Source organism: Diadema antillarum, unplaced genomic scaffold (assembly GCF_040938485.1).
Source record: "Diadema antillarum isolate AM-2024a unplaced genomic scaffold, OU_Dant_1.0 scf00000141, whole genome shotgun sequence".
In the NCBI taxonomy this organism is placed as follows: domain Eukaryota; kingdom Metazoa; phylum Echinodermata; class Echinoidea; order Diadematoida; family Diadematidae; genus Diadema; species Diadema antillarum.
Window position 1 is genome coordinate 3,827,458 of NW_027271030.1, and position 23,857 is coordinate 3,851,314.

Sequence of the window (23,857 nt, forward strand, 5' to 3'; positions counted from 1 at the left end):
ATTGACAAACACGACACAGACTTGGTCGGTTATTGAAGTGGTCAAGGCCTAGGCCCCGCAAATCTGAGAAACCTGAATTCACTAATTAATACCGAATCGGGATAGCCAGAAAATATGTGTGATAACGGTCTGTTCAGAATCCCCAACATTGAGGTAATAATGCAGCATGGGCTTTCCCATTTGAATATTTTTTCTTCTTAATTTCAACAAAATTGTATAGATCTATGCTGGGCGTTAATGTTTACAACTGAATGGCACGCGCATAGGCCTACACTAATCATAACTGAACAATAACCGCTACCTCGACCTCCTCCCCTCCACCCCCTCCACCCCCCCCCCCCCCCCCCCCCCCCCCCCCCCCCCCCTTCCGCACATAGACTGCATTGCGCAAGAGAAAGGCGACGGCTGCATGGATGTATGTAGAGTTCCCAGGCCCTGCTCACGTGCACGCTAGTAGTAGACTGGTACAAGTAGAGTGTGGTGTACACTGTATGTGTACAAATAAATCAGGAAGAAAAACAAACTTGGACTCTGGAGGTACAGTAGCAAATTGGTCTTGGAGTTGAGAGCACATTTGGGTATAAATTTGCCCAAACACAAAATCTGCCACTTCAAAACAGACAAGGGAGAGAGTTGAGAGAGAGACGACCTGCTGAAATGGCCAGCAGCAACCAGCAAGCCAGGATGGCCCGACACAGTCGCATGTTCGTTCGCATCGGAGGGTTCTCGGGCTTCGCAGCCATAGTTCTCGGTGCCTACGGGGCGCATGGTAAGAGTTAAGTAATAACTTGTAATTGTATGTTATGAAAGCTAAAGATCAGTAAGCTTAATATCCTTCTAATTTTGGCACTATACAATGTACCTGGTACATGGCAAAGGTCTCGGCCTCAGACATTTCAAGATGATATCACACAAGGATTTGGTCAGTGTGTGTGGCGTAAGTCCAATGCCAATGGCTGTTTAAATTACTAAAGAAACAGGCCTAACTGCAGAATACCAGCTGTTTTGAGGTTATATGATTGATATAGGTGATTATCAGCATCTCGTTTCCCGAGACATATGTTACAGCTTGAGTAGAAAGGGACATAGAATCTATTGTGTACCTCATATATAGATTCCTCTCATCTGATTGGTGAAAAGTGGAGTCATGAAAATAGCTGTGCCCCATTTTTGATCAAAATGACGTAATGATTTACTGTGCCCGGGGCATAGAATCAACTGTGCCCTGTTAATAGGTTTGGAGACAGTCGCAACCCCGTACACATAGATCACTCATATGAACGCACCAATGATACGACCACCGCGCTGTCGATCAGCGTTGATTAAGAGTGCTGTAAAAGAGACTAGAATCTATATTTTTGGTATCTATATTTCAGAATATATATTTTTGGTATATAAAACAAATAATGACAGGTTGATATTCGGGGCACAGTTAAAATCATGTAGGCCCTCGGTGATGTGAAAACCATAACTATGCCCTCGGCTTCGCTTCGGGCATAGTTATGGTTTTCACATCACCTTGGGCCCATAATTTTAACTGTCCCCCTCATAGCAGTCATTATTTGTATACTGCTTATATGACATGTATAATGTACAAGACAACCTGCTTGTACAACTACAAACTGTAAATTCCAAAAGAAATCCAAGCAATCACAACCCCAACATTTCCACACATATGAATGTCTGCATATAAGACAGGGAGGTGAGACGAACCATAATAACAATGGTCAATGCCTTAAAACAATTGGATACAAAATTAAGCACACATGTATCACACTCAGCTCAGTAAGAAGGAAACATCATAATTTCATGTAAGAAGGCTAATTAGGTTCACTACATCTACTCAGTTGCATTCCTTTCTGTCTGCCATTTTTTTCAGCAAACAAAACAACCGAACTGACCTCAACTCGACCTCCTTTCTTTGTTTCAAGAGTGAAGTTCTGAATTAACCCTTAAACGCATTGAGGATGGGCTTATTTTGCTTCAACACGCATTTCTCGTAGATGTGATGTGCCTGAGTATACTCGGAACTCATCGTCAACGGGTTAAAAATGGCATATTCATGTACCACAGTGCCAGTAGCTTTCATAAGAGAGACACAAACTTGTCTATAATACATTCATTAAAGTTTTTTTGATTCCTCTTGTTCAGTTTAGATTACAGAGTATAGGTAGAAATTGGAGAGGGAAAAGTTGTGTTTGTGAATAGATGATTAATTGCATGCTGCTTTTAAATAAGAAAAGCACTTAGGTCTACTAGCTAGTAGATAAGACGTCTGCATTATTTCCTTGCTATTCTCTGGGCACGTAAAGGGTTGATATCTTACCAAAAGACATCCTCTGTGCTTCTAAAGAAAAGCTGTTTTTGAATGTTGTGTAAGATTAGTCACTGTTGTTCCAAGTTGGAACCAACTGAATATGAGTGCTACTCCAGGTAAGAGCCCCAGAGAGCCATTCTGGTGTGCTGATAGAGTAGAATGCTTTTTAGGACGTTTTTCCAGCATTCATACAGTCACACACTTTTCATCAAATGCCTTTATTATCGAAGTGGTCATTGAGCTTTGCTTGTTTTGTTTTGTTTTGTTTTGTTTTGATCTTAGGAGGTAGTTTGCCATTTCATTCTTTCACTGCTAATGAATGTCACAAAATGCAAGAAATGCTTGCAGGAGATTCTGTGTGTTGCGTCATTCACTGCGATACAGTACCAGTAGTCCATTTTATGAATAATGTTTCCTTTTGTCGTCCTTTTTTTTTTCTTTTTCTTTTTTTGCTCATCATAAACATGCTTGTTGGTTATTCTTATTCTCTTACAGTTCTGAAGCTAAGGAGTGGAATTGAGCATGAGATTACAGTGAGTATACGAGGCAATCTACACCACAATTTGTTTTTTGTTACCCGCAGCAGGGACTTTGCATGTTTTAAGATTACTTTTTGCCAGTATGTAATTTAAGCATAATAGACTACATGTATGACCATCACCACTCAGCCCAGTCAGCTAATTCAGGTATTAGATGCTCACTGGTAAGTTAATTGTGTGTCATGTGTCAAGGGTTTTTCTCTGGCTGAGGAAGCCAATGTGGGATATGCAGCAAAGATTGCAGATGTTGCAGGTCTAGATATCAACGTCAGCAGGCATGTGCCTCAGTAGCCTTTTTCTCTTCTAATACAGATAGTCTGTTTCTTTTGAATGCCTCCGACCCTTCCGACCATTTCGTCAATAAACGGCATAGTAAAGATTTCATCTTCTGTCATTTTCTTTCCATTTGTGTCCTCTTTAGACATTTGATTCGGCCAACAAGTACCATCTCATTCATTCACTGGCTCTACTGGCAGTTCCCATGAGTAAAAATCCACTTTTGGTAAGTTTGGACATATGACATTGTACCAATTTCTACAAGGAGGCACATGAAGAATTTCATTGCATAATGGACTACTGTAAACGTCAATATTTTCGCGCGATTAATTTTTCGCGCTGAGCGGCTCGAAAACGTATTCGCGGGTTCTTAAATTCGCGCTCCGCAGCAGGTTACTTTACTGTAGTACACATTCACTGCTTTCATCCAAAGCCTCTGCTACATAGCTTGCTATGCCAGCGTACGACAAGGGACGTAGCGAGCGGCTCGACTGCGAGTACAAGCACTCAAATACGTAGTACAGCTGTGACTCTAGTACCGTAGTCACGGGGGACTGTAGCATCGATGCGTGCGGTGCACACATGCATGCTACAGTACACAGCAATCTAGGGTATCGTCTCTTCGCACAGTACTAGTAGCGTAAACATGCCTGTACATTGTACTACGTAGCAGTATCATCGATGAAGCGCACACAATTCATCCCGTTCAAAATGTGCGTAGAAAATTGTGACGATATATTCGCGCGTTTTTGAATTCGCGCTAGCTGAGCGTAGCGCGAAATCCGCGAAAATTAATGTACCGCGAAAATTTCCACGTTTACAGTAAGTACCATTCTTGAACATTTTAAAGTAAGTCCATCATCATCAGATGGAGCGAAATCAAACCTTTCCAGTGGTACCTCACTTGTAACATAACAAGGAATATTCTTGAAGTTTTGATTAAAATATCCCATATTTTCTTATTATTTTCTCAGTTTTTTAAAATGGACTTACCTTGTTTTGCAAGAAAACTCTTCTTATTTAGGTAAAGCTGAAAAAAAGAAAATACTACATGATATTACAATACCATGTGTAGAGACAATACTACTTGTAATAACCTGAAAGTGTTCTGTTACCAATTGTTGCATGCTGCCCTCTTGTGGCAAGGTACCAAATTCTCCTGTATCTCTTGTACTGACTTTTGTTTGCCCCCTAGACTGGAAGTCTGATGACGGCTGGAATCATTGGCTTCTGTGGGGTGGGGTACTTCTATTCCTTCACCAGTGACCCCACTCCGGTCAAGCTCATGCCCGTTGGTGGTGTCCTCCTCATGGCGGGATGGCTGTCTCTAGCACTGTAAACTACTCCGAGGAAGCAGATCGCTCGAGGGATGAGATTGTCAGTTCAGAAGCCATAGTTTGCAAGTCTCTAGGATGGGAGGGAGCTTTCGTAGCTCTTTAGCATTGACTGCATCCACACGCAAGATGCAAGCAGATGGGTAGAATGTTTTAATTCTTTTTTTTTCTTTGATGAGATACCAGGAATAAGCCATATTTTGTGTAAGCATAGATCTGCAAAATGGTTTGTTAAGACACTCATTAGAAGCTGCTTTCATCAAATGTCAAACTTGAGGTAGTGTGTGGAGTAAAAATCTGAATTTTTTGTTGATTATGCCATGAATTTGCAAGATTTTATTCACATCTAAGAATAGGTGACTTCTGTTAGAACTAAGTCCTCGGGACCAGCAGTTTTTGTTCTTTTTTGTTGACTTCCAAAAGAAAAGAATAGAGCATATCAATATTTCTGTATACAGTATTTCTATGTTCATGAATTTATAATTGCTAAAATCAGTGATATTGTTTCTTTTATACTCTTTTGTTACATGGCAGTAGTGCAATAAAATTAACCAATGAATGTATCTTTATGTGTGCATATAGTATATTAAAACAGGGAAACCCTTATATAGTGAGGTTGCCGGGACCTCAGATTTTATCTCCTTAAAGAAGGTACCTTGATGTGATACTAAAAACAAGAGACCAGCTAAATAGGTGATCTATCACTTGGTCTACTCCCACTTCATCTAATAGCCATTTAGTCTCAACCTACACGGTCTAATCCTGTTTTGTCTACAACCAGTTCGGTTAATGACCATTTAGTCCAATTACCACTTAGCCTCATTGCCAGTTGGCCTACTTCCAGATGGGCTATGCTCATTTCGTCTAATACCTACAGTTTATTAGACAAAATGGAACAAATCCAAGGAATCAAAATTGCGGTTAGACCATCTGGTCATTAGACGAAATGATAATTAGCCAAACTGGACATTAGACCAAGTCAGGATTAGACCAAACGGACATTAGACGAAATTGATATAGTAGACCAAATGAGTTAAGCATTAGTGGTGTTAGACGAACTGGGAAGTAGACCATCTGATACTAGTATTATTGCCAATAAACCGCTAAGTACAGTACAGCTGTAATGGAAAATTGGGACCACCGAATTCACCTCTTTAAACGCGGTTTCTCATTTTAAGCGAGCTCATTATAACAGGATTTCCCTGTATGAATAACTAGTGCCTCATTTTATGTGCTCACATGATATATTTTGATCTTTTTAAGTGTAGGTCATATCAATTGAGAGTCTTCATCATTATCCTGTCATTTTGCGCAGTGATATATCTCCTTGACTGATAAAGGCTTAATTTCAAGCAGTTTGCGGTGAAAGCTATTTTTGTATGCAACTTATGATGTACAGAAGATGAAAAGACAGATGAATATGTCTGTTGAGAATGAGAAGGGCGTTAGGTTGCCTCGAACACTATGGCTTTAGTGGCAACTTAACGCCCTTATCATTCTAAACAGACAAATTAGACTTGTAGTTACTTGAGAATATGAAAACCATAAATCACCTGATGGTGCCATTCTTCCTTGTCTGTTTGTTTTTTTAACTTCTTGAGATGCCTGTATGCCAGTAGTCACCAAGCAGCACCAAACAACAGGCATGAAAACAATACCCACTGTAACAAAACTTGTACATGTATTTCCACTTTCTGACGTAAATTGCACAGGGGTATGTATGCGGGGGTAAACAACATTCTATCAATATACCGTATTGTCATCCACTTTCAGTATGTCTATAAATTGTAAAATCCAAGACATCAGTGTTTGAAGGTGTTTATGACTGGCCAATCAGAATTGCACTGTAGTATAGACATAGAATACTTTGCATAAATGTTTAAGTTTGTGCATGCATTCTAAAAGTGAGCTGGCTTTGTGCATTTATCAATATGTGAACCCTGTAGACATGTGCTTCTTAACCTTTTTCAAAGTGAGGCCCACTTTGTCTACCATAAAATTTTTGGAGGCCTAGTATTAATATTGAATATGAATCTTTTCTATTTCATTTTTGGCCGACATTGCGGCCCACATGCAATAGCTTTGCAGCCCACTGGTTGAGAAGCGGGGATATTGACCTCGTGAAATGTAGGACAAATGAATCATAGAAGTATGTATGTATGTGCAAAATACATTTTATGTCTAAATTGACTTTGTACGTACAAATGTAGTACTATTTTTACGGAAAGAATTACCTGGTGAATGAAACCTTGAGTTATTGGTGCAAAGATGATTTGTATACAAGGGAAAGTATTCAGGTTGCAGCTCTCTGCACGAACCGAAAATTGTTGAATATATTTTGTAAGACATCCGACTATCAAATGCTTTTGGTCTGTTTGTGGTTTTTGTTTTGTGATAATTACAAGAGCATGATGAAGGGAGAGATAGAGAAAGAGATAGTATGCTTACAACAGGGACCTGGTTGATGATGTGTTGATTGTTTGTTACAACTGAAGCAACAATGTACAGCAGTGTTTTTCATATGTACTCCATTTTTTAGTTGCACATTTAGTGGTTTCAATTATTGTATCTGGCGATTATTGTGAGGTGTTAACACTTAAAGGATTCATATAAATTTCTTTAAGATCTAACTTAACGTTTCTAACATTTCTTTTTTAGATAATGAGAAACATCTTATGAAAAGTGAAAGAGCATGTAATTCCAAAAGGAATTCTATGTTCATTTGATAAAAATTGGTTTTGAAATGGCCGAGATATCCAAAACAGAATGATGCTTATAAAAGGTGGGACCCACCATTTATTGCGATCACTTTGTTTTACTTTGTTTTTGGATGTCTCAGCCTTTCCAAAGCCGGTTTTTATCAAATAAACTTTGGATTCCTCTTAAAATGGTATGCTTTAGACTATTTCATAAGTTGTTTCTTGGTATCTCACAAATAGTTCAAAGCCCAATCCTTACCTCCACCATTACTATACCATCCCTTTAAAAGTGGGCACATGTATGTGTGTGTGTGTGTGTGTGTGAGGGGGGGGGGGGGGGTGGGGAGGTCAGCAACTTGTGCGTTGAAAGGGAAATTGTGGGTTTTGTCTGCTGTGTTGGTGTTAACTGGCTGCATTCGTTTTGGAGTATATTGCACCTCTCTTTTTATGCCTCCGCCACGTAGTAGTGCCGGAGACGACATGTTTTCGGGTTGTCCGTCCTTTCATCCGTCCGTAATCAATTTTATGGACAGCGTAACTAAAAAACCTTTTGAGGTATCCTAATGAAACTTGGCATGCAAGTGTATGAGGGGGTGAAATTATGCCTATCAACTTTTGGGTGCACATGCTCAAGGTCAAAGGTCAAACGGTCAATGTAAAATGCTCAAAATTGTACTATTTCCCCCATATCCATGCATCTATGCAACGCCGGAAGATATTTTCTTGAAACTTAGTGTATACATGAACTACCCAATTAAGATTCTCTGGGGAGAGTTTCAGGTCATGAGGTCAAAGGTCAAAGGTCAACTGAAAATGTTAAAATTTTACTTGTTTCTCCATATCTTGGAAATGGTTCAAGGTATCTTCATAGAACATAGTGTACATGCATGTACTAACTGGCAGTGATTATCTAGGGAATTTTGGAGTCATTGGGTCAAAGGTCAGGGGTCAAATATCAAGGTCAACTCTTCAAAATTTGACTATTTCCCTCATTTATGCAATACCTGCAGGAGTTTTTTTTTTAACTTGGTGTGTACATGTATTATCCAATAGAGATTCTCTGGGAAGTCTTATTGCCAAAAAGGTCAAAGGTCAAAGATCAAGTGAAAGTTCTGAACTTTACTTGTTCCTCCGTATCTCGGAAGTGGTTCAAATTGTCTTGAAACTTAGTACATACATGTATTTACAATGTATGCATGTTCTGCCTGACAGTGACTCTCTTATGAATTTTAGGGTCAAAGGTCAAGGGTCAAAGGCCATGTGAAAATGGTAAAAATTTACTATTCAATACAGAAATTGCACTTTTTCCTCCATGCCTTGAAAATTACTCAATGCATAAACTTATAAAAGGGTCAAAGTCAAGTAAAAGTCCTCAAATCCTCAAATACATGCTCTCCCATTCATCCAATTAAACCTACATTGTATATGATAAGGAAGGTGAACATTCAACACATTTGTGACAAACATGTCATTTTAGTATTTTGCCAATTATGTGAAATTGTCATCACACATTGTCCACATGTACTATATACCTATTAGGAGAAGCATGCATTATGGCGGAGGCATACCAGTCGCCATAGCGACATTTCTAGTTCTGTTTCTATCTTTCTGTTTGTTTGTTTTGTTGCATGATTGTATGTTTGTGTGATTGTCATTGTGACAGTGTGCATAGCAGATGGTAGGACTGTGTGCCTTTATAATTATTCATCAATGAAGTTACACATATGAACAATCCTTATAATTATACCGGCATAGTCCGTGTTGCATCAAAATGCTGGGTAGCGTCTCTAAGCATCTTTGTGCAAGGTGCTAATGCAATGAACATTTACTTCAAAGGAAAAAAAAAATCTTTTCAAGTTGAGATAGGAAAGGGAATGAAATTTCATAATCTAAACAGGCCCTTTATCTCGACAAACTGTGATAATGCCCTGTGATATTCTCCCTTTTTCTGTCGACAGTAATTTCGGTATTTCTTTGGCTACCGTGTGTAACAGCTGATAACGTTTCTTTCCATGAGCTATAGTGGCACACTCATAAAAAATGAGTAGACGAATCACATTGAACCATTGTTGAATCACAGTTCGAGACCCTCATGCTCAGCTGGCTTCGGGGGGGGGGGGGGCATTTCATGAAGCATTTTGTCCGACAAAGTTGTCGGACAAATCTCTCAGCCAATCAGATGCAAGGATTTCAGTAGCTTGTAACAGTTTGTCAGCAAAATATCCGACCAAAATGCTTCATGAAATGCCCCCAGACCATCTGCTTGTACTTGCTTCTTATTATATTAACGAAAGAAGCAGAAGATTGAGCTGGGTGGTATCGTCGCCGCGGAGGGCGCATTTTGTGGAATGGACTAAACTCGACAAAGGGTCTGGAAACCAAACTACGCATGCAAATCCATATTGTAGTTGTTGTTTTGATTTATTTTGTATCATTCATGGCTGATTATTTTGCCAAATTCACTGGTCTCAAATGAGACACGCGATGTGGAATATAGGCCTAAATCGAGACCAGAAGGCTTTCATTGGAAGGCTAGTGATGTGCTGCCGAGGCTCACAATTTCATCGTTTAATATACAGGTTGCACGTTATGACTTCATGGAAGTTGGGTGCCTGAAATCAGATCAGTCGGGGATATGAACATGTATGTTCTGAGAGAGCGCTAAATTTCGTCAATGACTGGATCATTATTTTGACATCAACTTCTTGGAACAAACTTATTCACCATAACGTTTTAAAAAGTCCTTGCGTTCGCATGCCTACTTTTGGCCACTGAATATAGTCACTCTGCCTGCTATAAGTCTACTAGTATACAACGTATGGAAACGCTCAAGCGCTTTCCCAAAGCGTACCATTCCGTTCCGTACCATACCGTGCCAAAAGAGGACCACTTCCCGATGTACTCCAAAAGCGTATCGTCCCGTACGGGGCCGTAGGGCCTACCGTACCATGCCAGAGAGCGCTCGGTCGCAAAGTGGTCCAAAAGCGTACCGTATGATACCAGCTGTTGAGGCAAGCGCAACAGGTGCATTGGACCCTGTTGCTTAACGTGTGACTCGATTGAATTGCGGAGAGCTGTGATCTGAAACTGCTTTGAAGTGCTTGGAATCTGCTTTGATGTACTTGGAAATTGTTATGCTAGTCTGACCATTGGGATATGTATTGTATGGATTTGTTATAACAGGGATGAGAGGTGTCTCACCTCCCTAGTTGTAATTACTTGGCTCACAGAGTTCTGACCATCGACAACCGTCTTGAATCAAAAGCAGAGGTCATTAAACAGTCAGGTAAGCCTCCTTCTTCGAGAGAAGTTTTGTTTTCTCTGTCTTTCTCTTTCTCTCTCCTACATAATTCGTATGCACTTATTCAGTGATCGTTAGACACGTCTGATATAATAATGTACAGACGAGGAGGTATAATATGCCTCATTTATCCCATCTGCCAGACCGGGAATGAACTCAGGAGGTGCCGCAATGCAGAACCTACGTAAATAATATATCATCTGTACGGGAGGGAGAGAAGCATCATCATCATCATCATCATCATCATCATCATCCTCATTATCTCTATGGGAGTGTAGGTGGGTCCTGTCAGTTTCCCGATCGTCAGCGCTTGGTGCAAGTGATGCGGGCGTGGATGTCGGACAATTCCAATAAATGTTTATCTGACCAAAAAGTGTGACTCTAAAGCCGTGTTTGAAAGAGTTGAAACATGGTGGATGTTTCAAGTGATATCTTGGGCAAACTTTTCCATGACTGAATGACCCTTTCGCTGAAAAAGTTGCTCCGGACATTTAATCGACAGTGAGTGGTGAATAATTTGAAGGAGTGGTCTCTCCTTGATACCGAGATTTGCACAAAGTAGGATTGTGGATTGAGTCTATATATTACCTATACCCCATGCAATATTTCGAAGACCTGGATCATGTCCCCTCTTTCCCCACGAGGGAAAAATATCTCCAGGTCGGATCTGCGATGCTGAAGACTTTCTACAAACTCAGTGTTGTGCGTGAATGTCAAATGTTTATGCGCCCAAAACTTATCCACACCATTTTTGAAAATGGATAACTTGAAGAAGGGACTTAAAACTCTGGCAAACTATTCCAGACATTAACGCCAATTCATTTGTTGGGGGGGGGGGAACCTGCTTCTGTGGGTAGCCTGCGACGAGTGCTAAAGAGCTTCGATGTCAGAATGATGAACAAAAAGAACTACCCATTGCAAATGACCCGAAATCATGCCTGTAGGCCTATATTAAAATAACAGATCGCCCATGTATCCCAAATTACCACTCGTATGAAAACACGGAAAATGTACACGGGAAAAGAATATGGCGGTGGAGGAGACGGATTTGAGAGGGAAGTGAGTGGGAAGTACAAGGTGAGAAAAATGAGTGGGAAACAAGGAAAAAGTGCAGCAATGAAACATTGTATCCACGACCAGAAAAGCGGACAAAAGAGGGCAAGACTGTCGTCCTCCCTATTTTACTCTTTGTTCGCTTCTGAGAGAGGGATTACCTTCCCATACCAACAAGAGGTGTCAAAACATGGAACAACCTTGATGTCGTTATTGCTAGCCTGGAAACAAACCCAATCTCAATTGCGAAAGAACTGACTGAACAAGTACGTTGGAGAAGTGATGTCAGTTAATAAAAGAAAACAAAATAAGTCCCTTGCCATGCTTGTAGTTAAATGTAAACATGCCCACCAAGTTTTTAAAAAATGTTGGAAACATAATAACAGACTTCGCGGGTATACAATAGTCGTCAAGGTCACAACTTATGAACCCCCTGAAGAATATAAGAGGCGTTATTATACACAGAGTTAGCATTGACCTCATTATGAGGTCAATGCTATAGAGGAGGAATTGCTTGAGAATTAAAAAAAAAAGCATAAGAAAGCACAAACATTAGAGATTAAAAAAGAAGACGTAGGCCTACGGAGTGTTGCAAGACGTACAGAATATAAATATATACCACATACAATTGATCTAGGCTATACGCTATTCGCCACCCGTCATGATTCAAATACCAGCGATTTGGCCACACCCATGCAGCACACAATGTATCTAGAAAGACTCTAAATTCGCATACTGCGCTGCGGAGGGGCGCATCACGTGGTGTTGCCAAAAAAAAAAAAAAGAGAAGAAAATGAGAACATGGACTCACCATTAATTGGTGGTTTGCTATGTATACCTCTTATTGTGATACTGCATTGGAACTACCTGCGCACGCAGATATGATATCTTGCATGATGTCTTTGAAAATGATAAGTATGGAAAATTAGCTCAATCATTATGTATCCAAGAAACATGATTACATAATTATTGCAAAGTACATGTGATATCCCTAACTCTCATTGTGTGATAAAAAACAGGAAAGCAACCGGTGGTGACTGCGCGATATACTTTTTAATTAAGGTTGTACGTTGAACTTGATTCAGAACAAGAAAGTCAGTAAATTGGTATAGATTTGAAAAAAAAAAATCCTTTGATAAATCGCTATATAACTTATTCATGCAAATGTCTTGAACGAGATAGGTTGAATTATTAGTGTGCAAATGTAAGAGGAACTCTCTGGTACAGTATTATTGTATATGGTAATTTTGATAGCCGCAACACACTCTAGAATAGCACAGCATCTGATATGAACGATGAAATTGTAGAAAATCTTATTTTAGAAAATGATAGGGGCCTATGGATGGTATATGTTAGATAATGGTTCACTAACACGTTTAATTCCATAAATGGAAGTACGTCTTGCCATGATTTATCGCTGGCATCAATTAATCTTGCCCCCGATGCACCTGGCACGTCACCGATGACAATCACGATAACGATCATTTTGTAATGAAAAGAAGAAGGGAAAATAGATGATTCTTTCATGATGGAATAATTATGATAGCAGAAGTCTCTGGTCATGCATTCCCAAATGCAAACTTGAGATTATATACTCAGAAAGATTAGGCCATATGCACTGTTTTCTGTGAAACTTTCGAAAATAATAATAATAATAATGAAAAAGCATGCCAGTACAGTGTGGCCGGAGGCACTATGTTTTCGGGTATTATAGGCCGTCCGTCCGTCTTTGTGGACAGCGTAACTCACGAACCGTTTGAGATATCCAATGACAGTCGGCATAATGTATGTGTGATTATTCAAAAGACGGAAGTTGCACGCGATGCCATCCATCACGGTAACGCCTTTCTCGCATCTTAAATCGCCAATAATTTCTTATCTTATAAAACCTATATCCCCTATTATGCAAGACCGATATTTTTGTGCACGAGTTGAAGAATCAATGAAAATCACTTATTGTTATTCAGATGGTTATTATTCCAAAGTGAAAATCGTGTAAGCTGTAGATGTAAGCACAGAAGGAATTAACCCTCGTATATTCCTGCTTATTTTTTTTTTATAGCCGAATTGACCGCTATTAGAATTGCTCTTGAATAGGTTGAATCTTCAAGAATATAAAATATGCTGGTGTCAACGTCTCTAACTCACACTCTGCCCTTCAAGCAATAGAAAACAGAAAGTCATTAGCCGTCGTGCACGAGTTATGGATGGTCTATTTAAGGTCATTGTTGTGCCACCGAGAAGTCTACTCAGCATCGAGCCGGGTTGACCAGAAATCGCTCTATTCCCCACGTCCTTTTTTTCTGCAGGGGGTGTTAAAAAGACGTAAATATTCAGCCTTGAATGACGGGTATTTAAGCAATTCGAGTCCAAATTGTTAATGATAGCCGATCTTTGATGATAAGTCATGAAGTCACGCTTTAGCACTAAAAGGCCGCCCATGAGATGACTCCGAGCAGGGAGGTGGATGCTCCGAGCAATACTGAACAGTACACATTGCGTAACCCGGAAGTACACGTGTACTACGGGAGGGGAAAAAAAGCGTAAACAAACTCGGCACTCCGTCATCGTGTGTACACTGTACACGCACATCATACACATCATCCGCAGTATTTAAAAGAGAGTGTACTTCAGTCAAAGCGTTGAGAAACTGCAGCTCTATCCACGTAAATACGTTCCTTGCGCAGGCGTGTAGTTCATCGATAATCAATTATTTTACATCATATTCAGGTAACGTTGTATGTGGTGTGGTTGTTGCTGTTAAACGTACATGTACGAAGTTTTAAACAGGCCCAGCAAGTATATTCTGGCTGCCAAGATGTGACTCGCGTGCGAGTACTTATTTCTGTGCCAACATGATTATGAACGTACGGGGCCATACTTGACTCTCATGCCATGGGTTCAAGATCTCAGCTGTTCTAGACTAGGGCATCTATTAGGATAAGTCACCGTCAAGGTTACTGACTGTACTTGCTCATTCCATTGCCGAACATTTGGGCCCTGTTGCATAAAACCCTTACCGCTGGACTTACCGCTCCTTTCTAGCGGTAAGTCTTCAAATTAGCGGTAAATTTTAGAATCCTTGATGCTGATTGGCTGTGACGCCTAATTTTGACGGTAGTTACCATTTAAATTCAACGGTAAGTTTTATGCAACGGGCCCCAAACTGAATTGCTATACCTTTTTGGTACACCGGCTTAAGACCAACTTGTACAACATGTGTATGATGCACGCGTATTGCCGCTAGGCGCTACTTGTGTGTTTTCCTGAGATACTTCTAGTCAAAGAGAAGTTTAGGTTGTTGTTTTTTTGTGTCATTACACTTTTTCTTTTCCATTTTGTCTAGCATTTTGCGTCCCGTTTTATCTGCTTTTGTGTGTCAGATTTCTTCCTGTGTATTTTCACGCTTCACTCTGCATGTAAACTGAATATCATTTGGTTTCTCCTCTTATTTAGGTCATCCGAGATGTTCCGACCCCGACGACGAGCAATGCATCGGCGAGAAGGCCTCGGCCTTCTCCTCCTCTTCCACCAACTTTACCGCGTCGGATTTAGCAGGATCCCTCCAGCCACACTGGTCACTCTGGCTGCAAACATTCTCATCTACTTACGTGTTCTGAACCCGTACATCAAGGCAGGTTTTGTTTTCTTTCTTTCATTTTGCAGACACAATCTCTGTCTTCAGAGAGAATCAGGGGGGTGTTTCATCAACGTTTGTCAGCGCTAAACAGTTGTCAGCACTTACAATCACCATAGTAACAGTCAGTGACCAGAACATCTCATCCAATCAAAGCCAAGGATTTTGCTGAAATTGTCAGCGCTGACAGTTGTCAGCGCTGACAAACGTTGATGAAACACCCCCCTGGACTCTTGTCTTTTTTTAGAGGGAGTAGGAAGGAGGGGTATCTATATGCACAGAGCAATGAATATTCACATGAAGTGACGATTTGCTGCAATCGCCGCTAGATTTCAACTTAACTCCATAGAGCTACGTAGCCCAGGGTGTATAACGAGGCCAAGTATAGGCTAACGAACATGGCAATGATGCGTGCACTGTGATTGAAACTCCATATCCGTCACTGGGAAGGATATTTGACTCCATCTGCCAGCCACCTACCTCACTACCTTCATGTAATTGTGATGTGTATTCAACAATTTGCTGTAGATCTAGTAGAGGCATCATAGTGTGAAACCTGTACAAATAGGCTGTAGTGTACGGGGAGCGTGTGTTTGCTTTTGTTTGCTTTGTGTATGCAGCACTGTAAAGTAATGAACAATGTGACCAGATCATGTGTCAGTGTTGCAGTGGTAGCTGCATTATATAATACATTGTAAGTTTGTACTGTATGTGTAAAGAGGTGATGCTAAAAATATGTTGTTATGCTAGTAATGCCTTTTTATGTTGTTGTTTCTTTTAAAAATCTAAACTTCTCACTCAAAATCTTGTAACCAACAGAGGGTCATCAGGTCACCATCAATCAAGAATGTCTGCGTCAGCACGGTGTCAGTGTGGTACAAAGGTGACTGGCCCCGTCTCTTCCTGGCAGCCTGGTTCCACCTCGACGACTGGCACCTCTATTACAACATGGTCTCTTTCATCTGGAAGGGGATCTCCCTTGAAAGGCAAATGGGCACGCCCTACTTTGCTTACCTCATCCTGGTCTTCTCGGCACTCACCAACGCCCTCTTGGTTGGACTCAACATCGGGGTTGCCGAACTGCTGGAGGACCCTTCGTACATCACAAGTTGTGCTGCTGGCTTTTCAGGTGAAGAGTTGGATTGACAATTTGCATTGATGTTGCAGAAGCCTGTCGTTTCATTTGCAGATATTCTTTTTTTTTTTTATCTACCGGTACTTTTAAAGTGCAGCTGTATACCATGTTCAAGTTCAGATTGAAACAAAATGGTAGGAGTTTCAGAAAAAAAAATGGATGTGAGATTGGAATACTCTTGAATTTCTAAGTTTTACACATTGTTACCCAATATACAGTGTACACAGTGACATTGGTCAGAATCATGTGATGCAAATTAAAGTGATGATGTCATTAACTCCCAACTCCTCCCATTGCTTTTTGCTCAAAAAAAAAAAGAAAAAAAGAAAATGAAAACTATGGTTTGGGACAACCAATAACTCCATAACTACCACCTCTTGACCCTAGTAGCATTGCAAGTAGGTCATTGCAACACAACACGAAGGGTACACATCACGGTCCCTTGACTTATTAATGACAAATATCAGGGGTGATTTTATTCCCCCTTCTTTTTGAATGCTGTAGATCAATCTTTCATTATGCTAGAAAACAGAAAATAATGATTATGTTGAATTTGCCTACCTCATTAAATAAAAAAAGTACTGTATTGTCAGACATCATATAGTCCGTTTCGAGTACTTAAAGATGTGTAGTATCTATGTGTTCATGTCTTCACATGGGAAAACACTTAGAGCAAGAAATGGGGTTGTTGTAAAGTTACAATGTCTATGAGCTGATAAAAAGATACAAATGCACCCAACAAAGTTCCATCTTTGAACCTCTAATCAACAGGTGTTCTGTTTGCCCTGAAAGTGCTGACTACATACTACACCCCAGTCCACAACCAGAGGATCATGGGGCTCTTCAGTGTACCCTCCCGCTGGGCCTGCTGGGTGGAGCTGGTCCTCATTCAACTCATCGTTCCCCGCGCCTCCTTCACTGGGCACCTGGCGGGAATTCTTGTTGGGCTGGCTTATGTTAAGGGACCCCTTAAACCCATCATGGATGCTGTGTGGCATCTTGGGTCATCTGGTGAGTTGTCCATCCTATGACTATTTGCTATTAAGGGTGATAAATGCTACGAACTGTGCAGACCACAACTCAAAGGTTGTGATCATGCCCAATTTATGGAACCTTTTCAGCACTTGAAGTCGGAGGGCACTTAGTAGAGTCATGGCAGAGTGTTGTTAATCTCTTTTACCACAAAATGGTGTGGGAAGTGACATTGTGGAGACTTGGCTGTAAATGGTTATACTGCGCTGTTGTTTTGGGGACGGTTTGATTTTTGCGAATTTCACAAATCACTGTTGGGCTTCGAGTTTTAACTACCCGTGAAAATATTGCTACCTGATGCACTAGCAGATTGAACAAGCAGGCATGGGTGTATTTACGATAGCCTGTGTCATATCACGAAAAAAGCATTTCACTGTCACCTCCTCATTTGTGAAGATATGTGTACATGAAAATAACAGCTCTTATAGTATCTAGATGCAGGCAGATGCTTAGGAAAGAATGTTCAATTAAAAGTCCAGAAGGTGTATATCGCCACTAATATGTTTGATTTCATGACTTTTGGTCAAAGTCACATCTTGTTTGCGATTATTCTTCGTTCAAAATTCCTAATGATAGGGAATTTAAAGCTGGTTGAATGATATTAAAACTTTTTGTCTTGACTATCATCTGTGGTTGGGATTATGGCTTCAAGTAATTGATCTATCTCTTTGCTTGTCCTGGTATATTTTCACAGCATTTACTGGTATGCCACCCACAAGCAGGGCAAACATTCAGTCCAGGACCAGCGCCACAGGCTACCGCCAGGAAGCCCAACACGCGAGTGGCCCCACCGGCAGCAACTGGGGGCGTGGTTACACCACGGGGCGAGGGAGTGGGTCTGCCAATCACGCAAGGCCAGCCCCACCGAACCCTTCCGCGTCATCCTCACGACAGTCATGGATGGCTTCGGGGAGTGGTTCCTGGAATGGTGCCCCGCCCACTCTCCCTAGCTATCAGGTTGACGATTACACAGGTGGGATGAGTGAGGAAGACCAGCGGCAAGATGCACTGAGGAGGAGCAGGTCTGATGGTGAGTTCTGTTCATTGCCCTCTCTCAATTACTGTGTACGCCGTATATTTCACAGGTTTTTTTATGTTCGCGAATTCAGCAACACATGAAAATAATTAACTCTGATCCCAACATGAATGAAGCATGTACATGTTCATTTCTATGTGCCTTACTGTACTCCACATTTGCTAATTCAACCACTCGCAAAAATCGTCGATGAGTCCTGATTTGCAAAAAGTTAGACCCGCTAAATGTATGCCGTTTGCAGTATTTTAGTTTGTTTGCTATCTCTTTAATATCCTAAATTGCTTTCAATCTGGTTGTTGTGTTTAAGTAATGAGCAATCTTAATTTGTAGGTACCTGTATTTACTTACAAGTATAGTCTACAAATATCGCAATTTGTAGGTGTACATGCTTGCACTAATGTTATTGACTGTGACCACCAAGTCTGCTTATATCCCCTTACTGTTGTCCATATTTGCTCAAATCAATTGTATACTTCAATCTTTCACAACCTGACAGCCACACTGTTCCACATGATGTTGCCTGTAAGTTGTTCTTGAGGAGTGTTTCATCCATTCATTGTGTGTAGTCTTCATGGTGTATTTGTGTTCCTTTGCAGTGCAGTACACTCCCATTGGAATAAACATGGTCATTAAAAAACTCTTGTTACACCCAAGTAAACATTCAGGTCCGAATATTATTGTCCATATATCATTATATACATGTACTTTATTGTTTGGCTATAATGACATTTAATTATGATATAATGAAAGAAAACTGACAGTCCAGAGGACTTCACTTTATTGGGAGTCACCTGTATACGAATTCACTTCTTCTTTGAAGTATTACCGTAAAACAAAATATTTTCATGGCATGAAATTTTCATGAATTGGAGCCGGCGGCCTTCTTTGCAAACTGCCCCTGGCATTCAAAGAATATAGTGTAGACAATAATTTTTTACATGCAGTTTAATTTAGTGAATCTTGGCTCTTGCGAAATTCATGAAATTAAAATGCACGCGAACATTTCTCATTTTACAGTAAGCTTGTAAATGTATGTCTTCTTCTCTTCTTTCATACATTTATCAAGCTGATGCAGATCATCACCATGGCAACAGGCCTCAGCCGTCTGCTCCTCCTGTGGATGACAATGACGATCCTGCAGATAGACTGTATCCTGACCTCAGTAGAGAGCACGGCTACCCTGCTCCCCCTTATCCCCAGAACGGTGGGAGCGGCCCCTCAAATGAGGAGCTAAGGAGGAGGCGTCTCGCCCATCTGCAAAGATGAACCGTGCTTACGAGATCTGTAACAAGATCCGTGAACAGTTATCTCTGCAATTCTAAGCTGGCGATGGCTGGTGGTTGCAGGTGTACGAATTCTGAAGTTTGGCTTGTTGCCGAGTGAAAATTCAAGATCAACTATATGCCCATTCATCCAATGTTTTATACCCCCACTTCTCAACCAGTTGGCTGCGACCTACAAGCTCTCATAGACAACATGCAGTGTCTTTTAAAAGATCATATTCATTCTTTCTGGGCCTCAAAAATGTGTAAGAACCAAAGCGGGTCTCGGATTGAAAAAAGATGAGGAGCATGTTTTTATACCACACCCCCAAGTTAAAGCACAACCCACACTAACCATTCCAGCCTCATAGATTATGGAACTCCAGGAATTTGAAATGGTGAGACGGCGCTTCTAAGATGTGAAGAGTATCTTTCTTATCTGTTGTTAGTAATTAGTAGCTGTATTAAGTTACTCCATTGCAGATAATCATGTATAGATATCAAAATATGTTAATCTACATGATGTAATACATGTACTTTCAATCGTTATAGAAAAAAAAAAGCTGCTGAAAACTGCTTATCCAATAGTGGTGAGCAAGCTTAGGGCTCACTGCTTGTTCAGCCCTCCCACCCCCCCCCCCCACCCCCTTTGCTCAGGCTGTTGCTATTCATTATTTTCCTGCTCTTTATCCTTCTGTTGTTCCTTATCTCATTTGATGTTGGCTTCCTATTCATCTTTATTCTTCACAGGTTGCCCCCTATGATCCTGTGGGATCATCACTGGCCCACCTCTGCCTTTTGTCTGGTCACCCTTTTGCTTTAAACCCCGGCTTCCTTACGTTTTTGGCTCCCTGCCTTTGACTTCTAACCCACCCCTTTTGTTTTCATTGTTCTGTGTCTCTAAGCCCTACTTAGACTATGCTTGTTGTGTGTAGTCAAGGACATAATTTAATTATTTCTTTCCACACATGTTTGTCATTTTGCCTCTGATGAACATTCTGATAGGATGGAAACTTGATCAGGCCCCTTTTGACTCCGCTTTTAACCAAATTCACCAGATCACAGGAAATTATTATGATTGTGAGGTCAGGCATAGTAGCAGAACTTCTGATAAGGGGACTTTATGAACTATGTTCCATATGTCCTTCTTTAAGTGAGAAAGTCTTGAAAATTTAGATGATGTAGGAAGATGTGAAGGACAGATGTTTTCAGCAAAAAATGAAAATTCTATGCCATTAATATTGTATAAACTGAAAAATTAGCAGTCTCCAAGGCTGTATCAGGGTTCCATTTTTATGGATTATATGCATTTTTTATTTCATTTATGTTTTTTAAACCTTGGCTTGTGTTCGGTATGTGCATTATCTGACTCTCATGTTCACGCACTCGATTCCGGAACTCTATATGATATTTTGCCTTTTTCTGCCAAACCAGCTTTCCATGGTATAAGCAATGCAGGAATGAATTTTCACTGTGTGCCTGTGAATGTTGTGTGCACATATTACATTGGTTGCATACAAATTTCTTGACTGGTGTCCGTTGCATGTATATTACAAGATATAATCTTGACTGTGTGTATGTGTGTGTGTGTATGTGCAAAACTGTGCATTTGAATTCCTCAAAAAAAGTTCTGCAATTCAAGTTTGAGGGGTAATATATCTCTTGTTGCTTCATCATCATACATGAATGTGGTATCATTAGAAAGCTTGATTATTCCTCTTTACAATGATGTGTCACTTGTGATTCTTATGCAATCATGGAATGCACAGCTCTGAATATGCAGCAAGGTAAAAAAAAAGTGAATTCATCCAAATTTCAATGACAAAAGAATGAAGACACAGACAATCTTTTCTGTGTCTGTCTCCTCTCCATTTATTGAGAAATGGTTGCATCTCATTAGGTCAGTAGCGGGTAGATGACCCAAGGACAGCAACTACGGCCTGACACCTCCTTCTCATGCTGTTCACCATTCTTGTCACACGAAGCTGTAGGATGGCGTTCCATTCTTCAACGAGGATCAGCAGCAGGTCTGCCACTGTCGTGCGATCAGTCACTCTCTGCCTGACAGACAGGCCGAGCTGATCCCACAAGTGTTCGATAGGATTAAGGTCAGGGCGGTCGCTGGCCATTCCATCCTCTCAATGCCCTCATCCCGCAGGTACTCGTTGATGATCCATGCTCTATGCAGACGAGCGTTGTCATCTTGGAAGATGTCATTCGGTCCAAGGTTACGGTGCAAATACGGAAGTGCCACTGGCTAAAGGACTTCATCTCTGTATCGCTGGGCCGTCATGTTGCCATTGATGATGCTAAGCGGCGTTTTGCCCACTGCTTAGATGCCGCCCCATACCATTACACTTCTCCCTCTAAACGCTGTCAATCTGTCGACGCAACAATCTGCAAACCGTTCGCCAGGATGTAATTAGACCTTGATCCTACCGTCCAGCTTCCTGAGACAGAATCTTGACTAATTGGAAAAGAGAACAGATTGCCACATCTCCTGGTTCCATCTCAAGTGTTCACGACACCAGCACATACGGGCATGACGGTGGAAGACAGTCATTGCCGGTTTTCTTGCAGCTTTGCGAGCAAGTTGGTTGCGTGGAGCCAGTTCCTGATTGTCTAATCAGACAATCTTCTGCCAAATCGCCTTGCAAATCTGTCTCGGAGATTTCTCGCAGATAGCCTTCGGTTCCTTAATGCAGACAGTGTGATGGACCGATCTTCTTGCGGGGTTGTCTTTTTGGGATGCCCACTCCTTGATCTGTCTTTAACTTCCCCAGTTTCAAGAAATTTCACCCGCAATCTTGATATTGTGCTTGCGCTCACCCCAAACCGGGCCGCAACATCCTTTTGGGGTACACCTGCTTGGAGTTGCCCAATTGCCTATAGGCCTTTAGGAGATTCAATAAGCGTGGCATCTTTAAAAATTTCACGAACGACCACTCAGTAAACTGCAGCTCTGGTGCACATTCATGCAAGACATGCACTGTCATCTGGGTACTTTTCAAAACACATTGCATCGTCACAAGACACTTCGGTGTTGAAAACAATGCTTTTTGCAACATTTCGATGCAGACTCTGCCCTATATTCAATAGTACTGCACATTCCATGATTACATAATCACAGCAGATGGCACATCATTGTACATGTAAAGAGGAATAATCAAGCTTTCTAATGATACCACATTCATGTATGATGATGAAGCAACAAGAGATATATTACCCCTCAAACTTGAATTGCAGAACTTTTTTTGAGGAGTTTATATGTAGCTGTGAATATGGTTATGTGTATGTGTATATATACTAGTATGTACAATATATTCCTACACACCCACACAGATGCATGTTTGTGTATGTACAAAGTATGTATATGTGTAAATTTATACAAAAATGTATCAAGATTCAATGAAGGGCGTCAAATATATTTCAGTTAGTATCTGACGTAGATTGTGATCTTTGTTTGTGCAGTATGCTCTCTCTTTGGAGACATGAGGAGATAAAGTTTAATACACTATACAGTACTACATCTTAACCTGTTGAGGACGGGCTGATTTTGCTACAGCACACATTTCCCACAGACAAATGCGTGAGTATACTTGGGACTCGTCCTCAAGGGGTTAATTGTGTTGCTATTGTCTCTCAGTGCCCAGGCATATACACCTGAATGACAGTCCACAATACAGTGCACTCCTGATATAATGAACACAGTGGTATTGTACATGTATATCTTGTTACGATGAAGTGGATATTCATGTCCAAAAATTGTCATCTAAATATCCTTATATAGACACCAACTGGTCGGCTGTAACAAAATTTTGATATGAAGAAAGAAAGCTGTTTGTCTGAAGGACTTTCTTCATATTGGGGGATTGCCTGTTTAGGAGTCATCATGGGCAATTACAGTCGCCTCTCAATAAAACAAAGTCCTTTGTAGGACAGGTAATTTTCTTTTGTTATATTGAAATTGCATCGTAATCAAACAAATAAACGATAAAAATATAGAGCTTATAATGTTGGGGCCTGCTTTTTTGTTTCAGTGTAACCCAATTTTTGTTATAATCATGTTTGTTATAAAGGGAGTGCACTGTATATTAGATAATTTATTCTATATTTATTAGTGCATAAGCCAACTCATTATTTGTTGTTAATGTAACAGAAGTGACATATTTGCATGTCTACATATACGTGTTTGTTTTGGGGTTTTTTTTAGTTAAATAAATATTCTAGAATAAG

The 23,857-nt window shown here is 40.6% G+C and overlaps 2 protein-coding genes across 2 annotated transcripts; both read left to right on the forward strand.

Annotated features, from left to right (window-relative positions):
* The first annotated feature begins 481 nt into the window (after positions 1-481).
* LOC139721350 (transmembrane protein 256 homolog) lies at positions 482-5,206 on the forward strand. Its single transcript, XM_071632668.1, has 4 exons — positions 482-769; positions 2,813-2,850; positions 3,278-3,358; positions 4,328-5,206. The coding sequence occupies exons 1-4, from the start codon at positions 658-660 to the stop codon at positions 4,469-4,471; spliced, it is 375 nt and encodes a 124-aa protein (XP_071488769.1). The 5' UTR covers positions 482-657; the 3' UTR covers positions 4,472-5,206.
* A 9,769-nt stretch (positions 5,207-14,975) lies between these two features.
* LOC139721351 (rhomboid-related protein 4-like) lies at positions 14,976-19,936 on the forward strand. The gene is made up of 5 exons (XM_071632669.1): positions 14,976-15,153; positions 15,976-16,285; positions 17,063-17,302; positions 18,018-18,353; positions 19,426-19,936. Exons 1-5 carry the CDS (start codon positions 14,986-14,988, stop codon positions 19,623-19,625), a joined length of 1,254 nt encoding a protein of 417 aa, XP_071488770.1. The 5' UTR covers positions 14,976-14,985; the 3' UTR covers positions 19,626-19,936.
* The last annotated feature ends 3,921 nt before the right edge of the window (positions 19,937-23,857 follow it).